Here is a 19,011-nt window from a genome sequence, read left to right on the forward strand (position 1 = left end):
AGAGACCGACAGAGAGACAGGCAGACAGAGAGAGAAACAGAGAGACAGAGCCAGAGAGACAGAGACAGACACAGAAAGACAGAGACACTGAGAGACAGACAGAGAGAGTTGTAAAAATGGGAGTAGTCCCCAGAAAGTTAGGATACTATTGGTCTCTACAGTACTTTAAACATGGGAGTACCACAGAGGAAACAATGCTGGATTTGAAAGTCAGAGGATCGAGCTTCAAAACCTGTCACATCTTTTCAAGCCTCTTAACCTCTCTGGTCCCTGATTTACTCACATTTCAAAGGAAAGGGTAGGGTGGATGACCTTGAAGGTGTCTGCTAGCTCTAAATTTATGCACAATGGAGAGAGTACTGGACTTGCAGCTAGGTAGACCTCATTTAAAATGCCACGTCTACCACTAACTATATGTGAAAGTGGCCAATGAAACTCACCAAACCTCAGTTTTCCCAGCTGTCAGACTGATCAACAAAGAATAATTCAGTGATGACTATTTACCAGGTACTGGGGAAGCCAAGACAAAAAGGAAACAGTCCCCCCTTAGGGAGCTTCTGTTTATACTGGGGGAGACAATCAGAACATCCATTTGTAGGTACACAATAAAGAGAGTTGGGGGCGGGTGCTAGTGGAAAGGGGGAACAAGAGCATCTATCTCGATACTTCAGTGAGATCAGCTTTGTGAGGGGCTTCGCTGAAACCCTCATTCAATGCAGTAAACTCTCATTCTGTCACCATTCCCATGCGTGAGCCAAACCCGAGACAGAGAAAGAAAAAAGAAGAAGATGAATCAGAAGTTCTGCCTGGATTCCGGGTTGTATTTTCCTAGAATCCATATGTCCATATGGGCATGTACATTTCTGCAGACATGCCCTGCCTGAGGTCTCTCGGATCCACCATGTCTCTCTGGGCTGGATCGGCTCCCTGGACAGTGACACAATTCCCAAGGAGGGGGTAAACAACTACAAAAGTTTTACTTTTAGTGAGAAAGACCAACTGTGCAAGAGAAGGGACCTAGCCTGCCTGGAGTTCCTTGCCAAGACTCCCTTTCATAGGAAACCTATAGTTGTTGGCAGACTCGCTTGAGGAGCTGGGCTGGGGACTCGGGGTCTGGCCAGAGGTGCCGTCTCATGTGAGCAGGGGAAGATTTTCCTCGCAATTTGTTCTTTCCTAGTAAATGGCATTTTCCCCTTTGGTGTGTTTTGTTATTACTGTTTTGCCTTGTCTTTGAGCATGTCCTGAGGGACAGCAATTGTGGCCATCTGGAAAAGGACACAGAAAAAAATCCCAGAGAGCTGGAGAGCAGAGAGACACAGAGACAGAGATAGAAGGGACGGGAAGAGGACTGAAGGACGGAGAATAGAAGGGAAGGCAGACAAGAGAGTAGTAGGGGAGACTAGGGGAGGGGGGAGGAGGAACAGGAAGAGGAGAAAGGAGGGAGAAGAGGGACGGGAGGGAGGGTGGTGGGAGGGAGGGAGGGAGGGAGAGAGAGAGAGAGGGAGAGAGAGAGAGAGAGAGAGAGAGAGAGAGAGAGAGAGAGAGAGAGAGAGAGAGAGAGAGAGAGAGAGAGAGAGAGAGAGAGAGAGAGAGAGGTCTGTTGCAGGCAGGAGAAGGCGTGACCTGAATGGAGAATGCCAGCCAACTCCCCAGACACACACAGGACTCTCAGAACAAAGATAAGACAGAGTGGAGCCCAGGAGAGCCAGCCCCAGAACTGACACCAGGGAAGAGACGCTGCAAAAATAAGTCAGGGAGGCAGAATCCAAAGCCCCCAAGAGCAGCCAAGGCAGAAACCATGAGGTGAGTGCCAGGGGCCCCAGAAATGCTAGGAGCGGGGATGGCAAGCGCTTTTCCTCTCGGGGGCAAACAGAGCTGCCTGGAGGGGCCCCTCTGACCATTTCTGTATCTACTCTCCAGCGAATCTTTCTCTCCCCATGCCGAGCAGGCTGGCTGGTCTCCCCTCAGTCTGCCGCTCTGGTTCTTGCTGGGATGGTCAGTGTGCCTGGAGTTTGCTCTGCTACTTGAAAAGATGCAACTTTCCCCCTCGGACACTTTCTCCGGGCGCCCATCTGGAATCCCTAGCTTTCACCAACACACACACACACACACACACACACACACACACACGCACGCACACGCACGCACGCAGGCACACACCCTGCAGCTAACTGCATTCTGCCTTTACCAGAAGGTGACTTTTTTTCTGCTCTGCCTCCTCCTCTGAAACAAGCAGGCACTTGGCTCTCTCCATAGTGTTGTCAGGGTTAAGGGGGGAGTGTTGCTGTGTGTGTGTGTGTGTGAGTGTGTGTGTGTGAGTGTGTGTGTGTGTGAGTGTGTGTGTGTGTGTGTGTGTGTGTGTGTGTGTGTGTGTGTGTGTGTGTGTGTGTTGGGTGTTTATTTGTTTGGAACAGAAAAGAAGGCAATTTCCCCACTGCCGGGTTCTTGCGGCTTCCCAAGCCTTCAGAAGTTTGCCAGTTAAACCTTAATTTGGCTAAATGAAAACCTGTCACCAGGGCACAAACAGTCCCCTCTAAGTCACTGCCTGGGCAACTGGCATCAGGAAAATGCAATGAGCGCCTCTTCAATTAAGAATGTTTAGGGCCGGGAGACAAAGCCCAAGACCTCCAAGAAAGAACTGAAACCTCCTGCCTGCTTCCCTGACCTTGGGCTGATCTAACCCCTCCAGAGGGCTCTCAAATCCCTCCTCCCCTCCTCTCCCCAGGCAGAGCAGAGCAGAGCAGTCCCATTTAGGGGCGCTCCTACGACGTAGCACATCTCCTAACTTATTAAGCATCCTTGGGATGCTATTTGAACACCACCACCCCAAACAAACAAAAACTCCTCAGATTTTATGAATCCCCAAACACAGTGTCACCCCTTCCCTCTGCCTCAACTGACTTGTTTTCATTGAGAAAGGCTTTAGAGGGTGATGGTTTGGAAATAGAATGACATTGAGCTTGGAGTCAGGAAGATCTGGGTTCTAGTCCCATTCTGGATACTAATTATGAGATCCTGGTCAAATGGCCACTCTGGGGTTCAGTATTCTTTTTTTTTTTTTTTTAGGCAATAGGGGTCAAGTGACTTGCCCAGGGTCACACAGCTGGGAAGTGTCTGAGGCTAGATTTGAACCTAGATCCTCCCATCTCTAGGCCTGGCTCTCAATCCACTGAGCCACCCAGCTGCCCCGGGTTCAGTATTCTTATTGGTAAAATGACAATCAAAGATTCACAGGCAGAAGGAACTTCCAGAATCATCTAGTTCAATTGCCTCATTTTACAACCGAAGAAATTGAGTCCTCAGGAAGCAATTTGTCCAAGGGCACCCAGTGAGAACCTTGGAGTTGTATCTGGAAGAGACCTGATCCAACCCCCTCACTTTACAGAGAAGGAAACTGAGGTCACAAAATCAGAGTCTGGATTTGAATGCTGGTTCTTGTTTGCTCCTTGTAAACTTCCTTCTTCCCTGATAATGGCCGTGGCAACTCTCTCATAGGATTATGGGGTTCCAATATACAATCAGTGCAGAGCACTTTGCCATCTTAAATCACTGAGAATTATTAGCCATGAGGAAAAAAAAGATAATCTCAGTGCAAGGATGACCAGGGTTCATGTCCCCCCCCAGACCCATGCAGGCTATGTGTCCCTGGGTAAATAAATGATGTAGCTTCTCAGTGTCCATCTGGACAAGGTTAGAAATTGGAGAGAAGTTGCCAACCTGCTTTGGAAGAACTTCACCATGCCAGTGAATTAATAGGTCTGGTCCAAATATATATGTATATAACCATTAGGAATTGTATTTTATTATTCATTTTGATTACTTTAATTAATAAGCATAAATAATGATATAATGCAGGACTTTCATTCATTACTAATCATTATTAATTTCTACTGTACTGGGATAAATGAGCTCTTCTTCACTGTGATTGTTAGGCATGGTCAGAGATTCATCATTAGCTCACATTTCTAGAGCACTTTTAAAAAAATATTTCATGGGCATAAGGACGTCCCAGTGAGAGAGCTCCTTCTACCAGTGCAAGACAGTGTTTGCTTTTAGCTTCAAGCACAGAGGAGGTTTAATTTAAGGTTATTTAGGCTCACAAAGGGCTTTCCTCCCCACTCCATGAGCTTGTCGGTGCCTTCCGCCTCAACTTACAGATGGGGGAACTAAGGCTCAGAGCTTCAGAGCCTCAGATGCTAGAGCTCAAGCTGAAAGGGGCCTCAGGGACTATGTGGTCCAACACCCTTGGTTAGTATTTCAGGAAGCTGAGGTCTAGAGAGGTAATGCAACCTACCTAAGGTCACCCACAGAGTAAATTCAGAGGTGAAGCCTTCAGCTCTAGGAGGTTCCCCACAGGGATGCTCTCACTACTCTCTATGTGATGCTACTAGACATTCTCTCTCACTGTCTCCCATGCCTGGAATGCTCTCCCTCCTCACCTCTGACTGTTGGCTTCCACGGCTCCCTTAAAATCCCACCTTCCCCAAGAAGCCTTCCTCTCTCCTCTTCATTCCTGTGCCTTCCCTCTCTTAATTATGTTCTATTTAGCTTAGCTTTTATGTATTTGTTTGCAGGGTGTCTCCCTAATTCGAATGTGAGCTCCTTGAGGACAGAGACTCTTTTGCCTTTTTCTTTCGTTCATATCTTTTCCCATCTTTTCCTTAGCACAGTGACTGGCACAAAGAAGATGCTTAAGAAATGTTTATTGACTGATTGGTTATCCCTGAGTTAACTTCAGTACAAATAGTGATGAAGAGGCAACATTTGAACTGAGGTCTCTCCTCATTGTAGGTGCATAAGTCATCCCACAAGCCCCAGGATGCCCCTTTGGGATGCAGCAACCCTTTGGGCTCAGGGTTCCGATGACCTGAGAAAATCATGTCTCTTGAGTTAATCCAGCCTTTCTCAGTCTGACCCATTGGATTCACTGAGGGGAGCCATAAGTCGGACCCTGTCCTTTCCACCTGAATCTGTTTTGATCTACAAAAGTAAGCAAAATCTAAGGTCCTCAAAGGCAGGACCCCAAGAGGCTAGCAGTAGACTGCATACAGTAGGTACATGGACTTGACCATAATGAATAGTGGTCCATGAAACCAAAGCAAAATCAAATGAGAAACGAAGGGCTCTTCATGGCACACCTTCCCAGCTCTCCCCTCACTTTTGCATGTGAGTGCTGCTGGCCAAGCCTCACACCATCTTCTTTTTTTTTTGGGGGGGGGACAAGAATGACCCCAGTAACTTCCATTTGTACAGTGCCTTCCCCAAGCACATACAGCAGAGCAGCCCATCTAAATCCTCAGAATAGCCAACAGAAAGGGTGTGGCAGCTCTGGGGTCCCCTTCACAAAGCCCAGGGTCGGTTACCCGTGGGATAACTCAGCAGCTAGGTGGCAAAGTGATCCATCGCTGGTGAAGATGTAGCAGGAAGACGTGGCCCAGCCCTAGTGCCGGGGAGCTGCTCCATTCCCCCTCTTCCCAGCATCAAAAGACATTTTTCTCTTGCCCCCAAAGCAAGCACTTTCTCTCTCAACTCTCTCCAGTAAGCAGGGGTTCACAGACAGCTTGAATTTGCCCTCTCGAACTGGCACTCGAACTGGGAAAAGGTTCTCCAATGAGGGATGGACCAAGGCTCAGGAAGTCCCGAGTCTGAATATGGTCTCAAACGTTTGTGTGTATGGCCCTGGGCGATAGCTGTGTGACTCTAGGCAAACTGCTTTCTCAGTTCCCTCATCTGTAAAACAGGACTAACAGTAGCACTTACCTTGAAGAGTTGTTTTAAAGAAAAAATGAGATAAAATATCTGTAAAGTGCTTCACAAACTTTCAAGTGCCATGTAAATGCTAGTTAGTATTATTAATTGTCTTGGGAAAGTAACATAACCATTCTGGACTTCATTTCCTCATCAGCAAAGCAAGGCTGGAGAAGAGCATCTCCTGATGATTCCAGGGCTGACCTTGGAGTCCTTAAAAACTGATTTTGAACCTCACCTCTGACACTCACTGGCTAAGTGACCTTGGGCAAGTCACAGTCTCTCTGGGCTATGGGTCCACCTCTGAGACAGTGAGTTGCAGAGCTGAAGTGGCAGAGGACCTTTCCATTCCAGGAGGTCCCTGGTCTAGATGGTTTTTCTTTTTAACATGGAAATTATCTGAGCACTGGCTACTACCTGCAGCTTTTCCTATCTGGGCCATTTCTGGTCTCTATCCTCCACACTCTGTCCATAATCCTGCATTTTGATATTTGTGCTTATCACATGTTATCTCCCCCTGTTAGAATGGAAGCTCCCCGAGGGCAGGGATGGTTTTGTCTTTGTGGCACCAGCACTTAGCACAGTTCCCGGCACTTAGGCATTTCATAAATGTTTGGTGATTAATAGATTACTCGAAGTATTATCCTATGAAAATATCCAAGTGCTATTTTGAGGTTAAATGACTAACATTGTAAGCAGAGAGTGTAAGAATGGCCCTCCCTTTCATTTGCTAATGGCTGATCTCTCCCTCCTTGGGGAGTTGGGGTCCAGGAGATTTTCTACCTCCTCTCCCCAATTCATCACATTCACACAGACACTTGTGCCTTCTCTTCCTGTGGAAGAAGATGGTGTCCTGGCATCAGAACTCTGCCCCTCAGAGCTCTGCCCCTATCATCTAGCCAAAAAAACTGGTCGGGTTTCCTCTTTGCTAATAGAGAGCAGCTGCTGAACGCTGGATAGACAATGCCTTCACTAACTGGATAAAACATTTGAGGACAGGGAGAGGGCTGGTGGTGAATTACTGTGGGCATTTATAGCCCTCAGTTGGCAACTTAGAGCAATTTTCCAAGTGTGCACCATGGATTACTCTATATGTGAGGGGATGTTGACTTAGAGCCTTTAAAAATCATCGTGAGGGTATAGAGAGGGGAAAAGCCCAGAGTGTGGCATAAATCAATGCCTTTCCAGTCATGGACAAAAATGGACTGGGGAAACCAAAGTCCCAATCACATGACTTGGAAAAACAACAATGGGGAAACTGGACCTTTCAACCTTGTGCAATCCAGGGCATGCTGATGAAGGTAAGACTGATTCTGGAGCCAGACCAGTAAGGCTAGTGCTTTCTTTGTAGAACAGAAAATGAGGGAGGAGATGGTGTGGAAGACATCTAGAGAGGTGCATCCTGTTTTTTGTCATCAGAAGCAATGTGGTGTCATGGGTAGTACTCTAGCCTAAGAACCACAGAGACTTGAGTTCAAATTTTTCCTCTGACACTTACTGTGTAATCCTGGGTAAACTCTGTCTCATCATCTATAAAATGAGGATAATCTAGCTTTAGTAGTATCTTATAAGGTTGTTAGGAACCTCAATGAGATACTATATATAAAATGACTTGCAAACTTGAAAATATTTTATAATGTCATCATAAGATCCAGTCACTGGATTTTTCTAGCTATTGCAGGGGTTGGAGGAGGAAGCATCAGGATATGAGCAAGAGGCTGGAGTGCTGTCCTTGGAATCACAACTTACAGATTCTGGAGCTAATTTGTGTGCTTGGTGACCTTGGATAGTTAACTTCCTTCCTCTGCTCCTCCAGGATCCTCACTCAAAAATTTGAATCAAAGTCATTGCTCTTTCTAGCATATCATTTGCTTTTCTTGAAGCCTGATTTGTTAGTTAAATGACTCCCTTTTCATCTTCCCCAAAACTCAATTCCACCAATATTTCTTAAGCACTATATTAGGCAGTGGGAAAACAAATGAAAAAGCAGAAGTCCTCATCTCTGAGGAGCTCATATTTTCTTGAGAGTTATAATATGGAGCAGATAAATATCATGCAAAATCATCAAAAGCAATTAAATTTTTAAAATTTTTAATCTTTATAATATTTTTCCAAATCAGACACTGATTGAGGCAATTCAACTCTAATTTTTCTTTTTCATACTTTTTTAAATTATGTGTTCCAAATTCTCTCCCTCTCTCCCACCCCTCCTCCACCCATTAAGAAAGCAAACAATATGATATCCATTATACATGTGAAGTCATGCAAAATATATTTCCATATTAACCATGTTGCAAGATAAACTAGAGAAATTAAAAAAATATTCTTCAGTCTGCACTTCGAGTTCATTGGGTTCTCTCTCTGGAGGTGGAGAGTACTTTCCATCATGAGTCATTTGGGTTTGTCTTAGATCACTGGCTTTATCAGTGACTAAGTCTTCCACAGTGGGTTATCCTTAGATTATTGCTATTCCTGGGTCTTCCTAGTTCTGTTCAGTTCCTTCACATCAGTTCAGCCATTCCCCAATTGATGGATGTTTTCTCAATTCCCGATTCTTTGCCACCACAAAAAGAGCAGCTCCCAATATTTTTGTATTTAGGGGTCCTTTTCTCTTTCCTTTGATCTCTTTGAGATATAGACCTGGTAGTGGTATTGCTGGTCAAAGAGTATGCACAGTTTTATCAGCCTTTGGGTTCAGTTCCAAATTGTTCTCCAGAATGGTAGGACCAGTTCACAATTCCACCAACAGTGCATATTTGTTGTTGTTGTTTTATTATTCCCCAACTGATAAATGGTCTCAGGATTTGAATTGTCAGTTTTCACTAAAAAAACTATCTAGAGTTTTCATAGAAAACTAGCTAGAATCACAACACAAAAAGTTCTAACTCACTCTCAATAAGAGAAGTTCAGATTAAGACACCTCTGTGATACCACCTCACTCCTAGCAAATTGACTAACATGATAGGAAAGGAAAATAATAAATGCTAGAAGAGAGATGTGGAAAAAATGTGAAAAAAAAGACAAAGAACATCTGTTGTGGGGACTTCACAAAATCATAACTTCAGAGCTGGCAGAGACTTCTTTTTTATTATAATTAACTAATTAATTAAGAATATTTTTCCATGGTTACATGATTCATGTTCATTCCCTCCCCTCCCTCAATCTCCCTCCTATAGCTTATGAGCAATGCCACTGGGTTTTACATGTTTCATTGATCAAGACCCATTTCCATACCATTGATACTTGCACTAGGGTGATCCTTTAGAGTCTATATCCCCAGTCATATCCTCATCGACCCTTGTGATTGAGCAATTGTTTTTCTTCTGAGTTTCTACTCCCACAGTTCTTCCTCTGAATGTAGATAGTGTTTTTTCTCATAAGTCCCTCCAAATTGTCCTGGATCATTGTTTTGCTGTTAGGAGAGAAGTCCATTACATTCAATTGTACCACAGTGTATCAGTCTCTGTGTACAATGTTCTCCTGGTTCTGCTCCTCTCACTCTGTATCACTTCCTGAAGGTCATTCCAGTTCATCATTCCTTTCAGCACAATAGTATTCCATCACCAACATATACCACAATTTGTTCAGCCATTCCCCAATTGAAGGGCATCCCCTCATTTTCCAAGTTTTTGCCACCACAAAGAGCACAGCTATGAATATTTTTGAACAAGTCTTTTTCCTTATTATCTCTTTGGGGTATAAACCCAGCAGTGGTATGGCTGGATCAAAGGATACAGAGTCTTTTAAAGCCCTTTGGGCATATTTCCAAATCTGGCAGAGATTTCTTAAGCTGTGAAGTACAAACAAACCCCAAAACAATGCTTAGGAAAACATTGGCAATGGGTCAGCTAGCCTTTGTGTGAAAACCTCCAGGTCTCTGTATTGGTCAGGATCCATCTAAGGCAGCCCATCCCATTTGCAGGTTGCCCTAATTATGAGCTCTAATTTTCCCTGATATCCAGCTGAAATCTTGTCTTCCATAGCTTCTGCTCATCACTCCTACTTCTGCCTTCTGGGGCCATACAGAACAAGGTTGATCCCTCTTCTTTGTGAGACCATTACAAAGACTTGAAAATTTGAAGATATCTGGTCTATACCCTCAAAGAAGTAAGCCAACACACACACGCGCACACACACACACACACACACACACACACACACACACACACACATCCCTTTATGTGGGTCAGAATTAACTCAGGACAATCCAGAGGTTAAACCTTACATCCATTTAGCAAAAGGAAGTTTGTTTCATGATATCATGGAAATGCTCTTCAGTAAGGCTCCTACTTTGGTTCAGGCAGAAGTGGCTCTCCACGGTTCTGAGTTTACCTTGGCAGCTCTCCTGGTCAGAAGAATATGTCAAGTACTCATGTGCTGGGTTTTTATTCTTAGTCACCAGAAGATTTCCCTAGTGGTTCAAGCCTTCATCTCTTGGACCAGTTAGGAGGGTATTATTGCCTTTTTTTAAACCTTTACCTTCCATCATAGAATCAATACCAAGCACTGGTTCTAAGGCAGAAGAGTGGAAAGGGCTAGGCTATGGGGGTTTGAACTTAGGACCTCCTTACTCTAGACCTGGTCTCAATCCACTAAGCCACCCAGCTGCCCCCATCATTGCTTTTTAAGAAAAAACTAATCCAGCTAGTGTGGAGTAGATGCTACTCCTGCCACATACTTGCAAGTATTCCTACACAGACTCCAGGAAGTATCACAATTCAAAAAATGTCTTGAATTCCTTTGAATGGTCCTATTTTCAAGGTACCATGAAAGAAATCAGGCCCCAGAGCTAGACAAGATTGGTAGAAAGGTCACTAGGATGAGTAAGGGTAGACAGGATAGGACAGTGAAAGGAGAATTCAATGGAGTGTCAGAGACTTGGGCTTGAGTCCAGTCTGACCTCAGTCCAAGGAGCTCTATGACTGAGCAAGTCATTCAACATCTTGTGGCCTCAGTGTGCTCAGCTGGAGACAATGATGCTGGTTCTACCTACTTCATCGGTTGTTTTATTTTTAACTAGATTTTATGGATCTGTGATTTCACTGGAATAGGGAGGTCCCAGTGAAGAACTCTCTCAAAGCAGGTCTAGACAATTGTCTAGAGCCTTGAGTTACTCAAAGTTACACAGTTAGTAAGCATCAGGACCCTAGATTTGAACTCGTGTCTTTCTGATTCCAAGGTTGGCTTCATAGAGTTTTGGACAAAAGAACTGTATAAGTCATCAACATGAGTTTTTACTATAATTTTTCTAGAGTGAGTTCAATTATGATGCTAAAAACAAAGTCTTGAACAGATGGACTCTGAATGCAGATGGAAACATTATTCTTCCCTTGATCCCTGACATAAATTTTTCTCTTATGTAAGCAATATATGTCTTCTCTAACAACCATGAACAGGGAGATAGGTGCTATATGGTAATATGGATACAACCTATACATATTTATGATATATATGTATATATGATATTGTATATTTTATATCATATATATTGTATATATATCATATGTATACATATATATTATATGTATATATGTATATATATCCTATTACCTGCCTTGTTGGGGATGGGGAGAGGTGGAAGGGGGAAAAACAGAATGAGAAACAAATTTTTGGACAAAACTAATATGAGAATTTGCTGCTCTGGGATAAATTTATTTACTATAATTTAAGAAATTATATGTATCATGTTATTCTTCTGTTCTATATTATGCTTTATATACATATATAAAATTTTAAATTGTAACTCAAAAATGAAAAACCTCCTTCTAGCTTCCCCCTGAATGTCAAACCAAAGGCTCTATCTTCTTTATCAGCTCTTCTCAGGCACAGGTGCCCTTGGAAAGCTGCTTGACCTTCTGTGGCCCCCTCCCTGTCTTTCAGGGCCTTTCTGCTCTGCTGCTCCCTGTATGTGTCTCTGCTGAGAACATCTGCAAACATGGTGGAATTGAATGATATGTTTGGAGAGATCCAGTCCCCAAATTTCCCTGATTCCTATCCCAGTGACTCCGAAGTAACCTGGAACATCACAGTACCAGAGGGATTTCGGATCAAGCTGTACTTCATGCATTTTGACCTGGAGTCCTCCTACCTCTGCGAATACGACTATGTGAAGGTGAGATGGCATCCTCCCTCAAACCAAGGCCAAACAAGTTTAGGGGTGGGATGGGGAAGAATTCTTTATTCTGTAGTCTCCTCTGGCATTTCAGCTTCTCAGTTGTTTTCCTCCTCTCAATGACGCCATTTTTAGAATATCATCTTAGCCATGAAGAGGTGCCATATTTATTCCTATCCCTTTGCCAATGACCAATATGATCTTCCTCATCAAATAAGATCAGAGATTTAAAGCTTTAGGCATACTGCAAGGAATCTTGCCAGCATCACTAGCTGTCTTCTATTACCTTGATAAAACTAATGTTTTCATATAGGCTATCTTTGGATGTGTGCCAGAATATTACCACAGAGAAGAGATTTCCATGACCTACAATTTAAGTGTGGTCAGAGAGCCACTACCTGGATAAACTAGTATTGATGATTTTGTCATTATAAACAAAAAGAGAGAAGTGGGGGGGGGATGAGAAAGACATAGGGAGAGAGAAAAAAGAGGGAAAGAGACAAAGAGACAGAAGAGAAACAAAGGAAAGAGAAGAGAAAGAGAAAAGAGAGGGGGGAGAGAGGGAGAAAAAGGAGAGAGTCATAAGGAGAGAGAAAGAGAAACAGAGAGAGGGGGAGAGAGGAAAGAGACAGAGGAAGAGAGAGGAGAGAATGAGAAAATAAAGAGAAAAGAGACAGAGAAAAAGATAGACAGAGGGGAGGAGAGGGACAGAAATAGAGATGCAGAGAGAGAGACAGAGAGTCCCTGTATCCTTATAAATTCTTCTACAGATTTAATGTTCTTCATTGTTCCCATTCATCTGATCAGTCGTTCATTCATTTATTAAGCACCAATTATGACCCAAGCTAGGACACAAAAATGGATGAACCATGGTTACAACATTCAAGGACTCAAGAAACATCCACAAGGCCATTCCTTCCAGTGACTGTAATAACTGGTAGAATACTGAGTCTAGTGGGGGTTTTGAAGAGGGGGAAATCAGGAGAGTCTTCCTGAAGATGGCAGAATTCAGTCTGGGCCTTAAATAACAGAGGGGAAGATGCCAGTGGGTTGCTGGGTGTTGTGGATTATCAAGGCAACCTTCCCTTTGAATAGAGTCCAATAAATAATTGAGTTATAAATACCAAGTGTTTGGAATTTTAGCAATATTTTCCCATTGAAACATATAGAAACAATGGCAGTTAGCTTCCCAAATTGGCCAACAAAAGCTTTTAAACCCATCATGTAGATACAACAACACCCATGAAGGTCAAGCTCTGGAAGGCCCTGCCAAGAAAATAAGCATTTATTAAGTGCTTTCTATGTGCTTTACAAATTTTATCTCAGATCCTCATAACAGCCCTGTGAGAAAGGCAACTACTACAAATGGAGGTTAAATGACTTGCCCAAGTCACATAGCTAATGTGTGAGACAAGATTTGAACTCAAATCTTCTTAACTTCAAGTCCAGTACTCTATCCATTGAACTACCTAGATGCCTAGCTGGAAGACTTAAAAGTATGACACAAAAGTGTCTGTAACCTAAGTACAAGCCAACTGACATCTGTCTTTGGCATCTACCCATTTCCTATTCTGTCTCCCTTTTGCATCTACTTGTTTGGCAGTGTATTTCGTGTTCCCTTCAATCTCCCCTCACAAAACTCCCATTTGCTCATTGGATGGGTATCTTGTCAGGGGTCAGAAGGAAAATAGACCAAATAATTTTCACAATCATGTGGATAACTGAGAGTTCATTGACCCTCCCAGGGGTGTTTGTCTTTTTGAAAGATGATTCTGCTCAAACCAAATTAATTGAAGGAAGTCCTGACAAAGATAGAGCGAGACGTGATAGATAGATAGATAGATAGATAGATAGATAGATAGATAGATAGATAGATAGATAGATAGATAGATGGACAGACAGACAGATGGATGGATGGATCTCTATAACTATGTAGATTCATATATAGATATATACATACTTCTAGAAATAGATATAGATTTGGATTTCTGCAGACAGAAAATCCTCACCTTCCTGCCACAGAGTCATCCCTCAAACACATTTCCAAGAAATTCTAGGCTGTTTCAGCTTTTTCATTCTCTTTCTGTTTGAATCTTTGAATTCTTTAAGGATGAGGAGCTGACTAGAAGACCTCTCCCAGCTTGTACCTTTCCATTTCATTTAGAGAGTGGCAAAAGGCAGGGCTAAAGTGGTCACTGGGCACATAGATATCTCTAGGTTCTAAATCATCTGGCTAACACACAGGCCCTGCCTTCAGAGAGCTTTCAATGGCATCCCGACACTTTGGTGGCAGAAAAGTACCAGTGTATTTCCCAGTTTCTATTTCTGGGTGAAGATGAAGACAAACCCAACCATGAGGGCTTACAGGAAAATAGTGATGACTATCCAGCAGGTTCTCTGGGGAAGGTCAGGCAAACAAAGTTCTGGGAAACAAGTTGTGCTCATCCTGGTGGACTTTGAGCCAAATTGTTGAATCCCAAGCTGAGGGGAAAACAACAAACATGACGAACTTTATGCCTTTGAACTCAGACACAATTAGGTTGAAATAACCCCAGTCACACAGACCACTATTGTTTTATTCGGGTTTTCTTTGGCATCATCTGCTTTTAAGACCTCCAACATCATGAAAGAAGGCATCAACAAACAAACAAAAAGGAATACCATGGAGAGAGAGAGAGACAGAGACAAGGAAAGAGAAGAGCAAGGGAGGAAGACAGACAGAGAAAGAGAGAGGGGGGAGAGAGAGAGAGAGAGAGAGAGAGAGAGAGAGAGAGAGAGAGAGAGAGAGAGAGAGAGAGAACGAGAGAGAGAGAGAGAGAGAGAGAGAGAGAGAGAGAGAGAGAGAGAGAGAGAGAGAGAGAGGGAGGGAGGGAGGGAGGAAGGGAGGGAGGGAGAGAGGGAGGAAGGGAGAGGGAGAGGGAGAGGGAGAGGAAGAGAGAGAGAGGGAGAGAGAGGGAGCGGGAGAGAGGGAGAGGGAGAGGGAGAGGAAGAGAGAGAGAGGGAGAGAAAGGGAGGGAGAGAGAGGGAGAGAGAGAGAAAGAGGGGGGGAGGAAGGGAGGGAGAGGGAGAGGGAGAAAGAGGGAGAATAATTTAAATAACCATTACTATGTTTCTGGCACTGTGCTAAGTTCCTAAGTCCTGGGAATATAAATATAATTAACAGCATATAAGCCTTTACTTTTATAACTATGAAATTTCATTTTATGAGATTAAGTCTGTTAGATCAAAGAGGTAAATAGAAGTTTAAGGTCCAGAACACCTTCCTAACCATTAGACCAAGGCTAAAGCCTCAAGAAGACAGGCTATTAGCATCCATTTACACAGACATTAGTGACCACTTCACAGGTCCTTAATACTAGAGAATGCTGAATTACTAGGATGTGTCCCTCCACCCCCTCCACCCCCCCCCCACATTGTGCTAACACTTTCTCCTCTTGATGTATTTATTAACCTGTTTATACATTGTATCTCCCCAGTGGAATTAGAGGTAGACAATGGTTTCCTTTTCGTTCTGTGTCCCTAGCCCTAGCACAGAACCTGAGGGTCAGTCACTAAGTTTCAAGACAAATTTCTGGGAAACAGACCCTGACCTGAACAATTAAATCTCTTGTCTAGAAAGAAACTGCAGAGAGCATGATCTTCATCTTCTTGAATTCAGTCAATGCCATATGAAAACCCCATTTAAGAGAAGAGATACGAGTCTGTTTCTTTTCTTTTCTTTTTTTAAACCCATACTCAATGTCTTAGTAGCAACTCTAAGAGAGGACCAGGGCTGGGCAAACGGATAAGTGACTTGCCAAGATCACACAGCTGGGAAGTGTCTGATTTGAACCCAGATCCTTCCAACTCCAGGCCTGATGCTCTAGACACTGTACCACCTAGATGCTTCATCCAGGCTGTTTCTAAAGCTTTCTTGAAAGGATGCCTCCTCATCACATTGTCTAACTCCAAAATGATAAATGATCCTGAAGTCCAAAGGATTGTCAGGGTGGAGAGTTTCTTCCTTGTGAACTCTGTCAGGCTTGGGACCATATACAAACGTTCATATGTAATGGACTTTTCCCCAATAGAAGTCTTCAAGCAAAGGTTGTTTGGCCATTTGAAGATACTATACAAAGGATTTGGGGATTTTTTCGGGTATAAACTACATGTGCTCTGAGATTCTTTCCTACTCAGAGATTCTGTGATGAGTTGCTAAATATATGTAAGGCATTATGAAAAAATCATCTCCCTGGTGCTACAAGACCATTCATTCTCCATATGTATCAAGTATCCATTGGTAGATTGGATTGGATTCGACTGGTTGTTATTGGACTAGTGCAAATTGGAGCAAAAGAGGCTCATTTTTGACTTTGTGTTAGCCACCTAGTACAGTGCTTGGCACGTAGTAGGGAATTAAATATTTGTTTATGATGGTAGATGGATGGATGGAGTGGATTGGAATGGATGAAAGAAAAAACAATTCTATCTTTACACAATATATCCCTTTATATAGAGGGTTAAACATTGAATTTGTGTTAAGAAGACCTAGATTTTAGTTCTGGCTAATAATAAGCTCAGTTTTTCCACTTAACAACCAAATGATCATTGATAAGTCTTTAAACCACTTTGATTTGACCCTCAGTGTCTTCAATTATAAAGCAAAGAAAGCAATACTTACACTGATTGGTAGCTTTGCATAGTGAACAGTAAGCCAGCCTTGGAATCAGGAAAACCTGGTTTCACCCCTGACTCTGAAAGATACTAGTTAGGTGACATTGGACACGATGCTTAGCTTCTCAGGGCTCTAGTCAATTCTCTAAGATTGTAAGGAGTAGAACAAGTACTGGTCTATGTTGATGAAGGGAGTTTCCTCACTGAGAGTTCCTTACACCATTGGAATCACAGGACTGAAACAAAAATAGATATAGATATTTGCATTATCTGAACTTAGGTTATTGTGAGAAAAGCATCTTAGATTTAGAATCCATTGAGCCAGAGGCAGCTGGGTAGCTCAGTGGATTGAGTTCAGTGGTTCAAATCTGGTCTCAGACACTTCCCAGCTGTGTGACCCTGGGCAAGTCACTTGACCCCCATTGCCTAGCCCTTAACACTCTTCTGCCTTGGAGTCAATATGGAAGGTAAAAGTTTAAAAAAAAAAGAATCCATTGAGCCCAATCCCTTCACTTTACAAATATGGAAATTGAGGCACAAAGTGATTAAATAATTTGACCAATGTTGCACAACTAGCAAAGTCAGGCTTGGGATTTGAACCCAAGTCTTCTTAGCTCCAACTCCACCATTCTAGCCACTGTTCCAGGAAGCTTCCTTAAAACAGTTTTGTTATCATGCTAATGCTCAGCAATTCCTACTGGCAAAGGATTATCTTTCCTTTTCTCCCTTACTGGAGCCATACTCATAAAGAACTTCACCCACCCAATGTCCTGTGGACTTTGTAAATGGTAAAGCCCTTAGTGAATATTCCCGGTGTCACTGGCAGAAAGAGAACAATCGACTCTGCCTCTCCTAGGCTCTTGGATTAACCAGAACCATACCTCCTCCTCTACACTGGTCCCCCACCATGCTGGAAACATTAGCTGAATAAGCCTTTGTCCATTCTCTCCAGTCACTTGTAAATGTCCTTGAGGGCAGACTCAAGACCTTCAGCCTCCCTTGTCCTCTCCCATGGCGCAGAGCTTAGAGCTCAGCACATCAGAAAGTGCTAAACGGAAGACTGCATATGAATGGGCAGAGTTCAGCTGAATTTTTTCCATCTGTTCCCTTCATGCACACTAGTTTGCTCTGGTGAGAGCCATCTCATCAACTGGAGGTCAGCCTTCTACCCAGGACAGATCCTGGCCCAGACCGAGTGCAAATGTGGCACCAGTCAGGAGGTTCTCCTAACCCCCCTCTCCCCACTGCAAGCTAATGGACACAGGGAGCAGGTTGGGACATTTCAAGCCGTGTAGAAAAACAAAAAATTGGCCTTTGAACACAGCACTGTCTCTCTCCTACTCGGTTAATTTGGAGGAAAACAATTGGAATAAAAGGACCTAGAAGAATGACAGACTCTCCTTGCTTTCTGTCAGAGTCTGTCTATTGGGTGGGTTTGAGCAAGGGAGAAAGGGAAGATGTTTGTCTGGAGGCATTGTCAGTCATTAGCATGACAACAAAACTGTTTCAAGGAAGCAAGAAAATGTCCTCTAGGCATGCGCTCATCCCCAAGTTCAATGTGTAGAGTCTATGTTGAGGTCCCAATCGGTGGGCACTAAATCACCTTGTGGGGCCTGGGAAAGGGGAGCCAGCACCAAGTTAAGGGCTGATGCCTGACAAAACAACACTCACATAGCTGCTTTCAGAGCTGCCAAAGACTTTACGCCTATTATCTTAATGAGTCCCACAACTACCCTGAGAAATGGGGAAACTGAGGCAAAGTAAGATTAAGTGACTTCTCCACACTTATCCAGCTAGTAAATGTCTGACTTTATATTGTTATTCAGGTTCTCCTGACTACAAGCTCAGCCCTCCATCCACTTATCTATCAGATTCCCTCAAAAGATTGCTACAAACCTTGGTCCCCAAAGAGAGTTGGCCACATCTGTTAACCATTTCTAGCCATGAGTCAATCCAGTAGCCAGCATGAGCCAGACTAGAGGGAAAGACAAGTGGGGGGTATATATAGCTGGAGTCTTGCATTTTTTAATTGGTCTCCATGCCTGCAAGTCACTGACCAGACCAGACAGTGTGTGATGATGATAGGGCATCTGATGGGCACTCCTTTGGGGGTTAAGAGTTGAATGAAATATCCACAGAGGTCCATTCTAATTCTAAAATTCTGTGCTTCTATGGCTAGCTATATGGCCTTAGAGAAATCAGTGAACTTCATAAAGACCTCAGTCTCCTCATCTGTAAAATGGGGGTGCTGCATTTACAAAGATATTCGTCAATCCTCCTATTACAATGACAGGTCCTTGACAACCAAAACTGTCTTGTTTTTCTACTTCTATCCCTACCACATAGCTCATAAAATGTTTGATTATTTGTTTTGCATTCATTCATAATGAGGTAGTATATACTGAAGTTCTCCATAAAGTGCTATACAATTAATTATGATGTGAGACTGCTAAATATTAGTCAACCAATAAACTTCCTTCCATCATCCTTCCAGGCTC

General features: G+C 43.2%; 1 protein-coding gene across 3 annotated transcripts in view; it reads left to right on the forward strand.

Annotated features, from left to right (window-relative positions):
- Positions 1-1,472: 1,472 nt before the first annotated feature.
- The window catches only part of MASP1 (MBL associated serine protease 1), an 89,579-nt gene continuing 72,040 nt past the window's right edge, over positions 1,473-19,011 (forward strand). The window contains exons 1-2 of one of the 3 annotated variants that reach the window (XM_056807689.1): positions 1,473-1,803; positions 11,629-11,860. In XM_056807689.1, coding sequence (XP_056663667.1) covers positions 1,628-1,803; positions 11,629-11,860 — 408 coding nt within the window. In that variant the 5' untranslated portion in view covers positions 1,473-1,627. The remainder of the gene's footprint in view (positions 1,804-11,628; positions 11,861-19,011) is intronic. The other 2 variants (XM_056807691.1, XM_056807692.1) reach the window with 2 other exon arrangements.

Source organism: Monodelphis domestica, chromosome 8 (assembly GCF_027887165.1).
Source record: "Monodelphis domestica isolate mMonDom1 chromosome 8, mMonDom1.pri, whole genome shotgun sequence".
In the NCBI taxonomy this organism is placed as follows: domain Eukaryota; kingdom Metazoa; phylum Chordata; class Mammalia; order Didelphimorphia; family Didelphidae; genus Monodelphis; species Monodelphis domestica.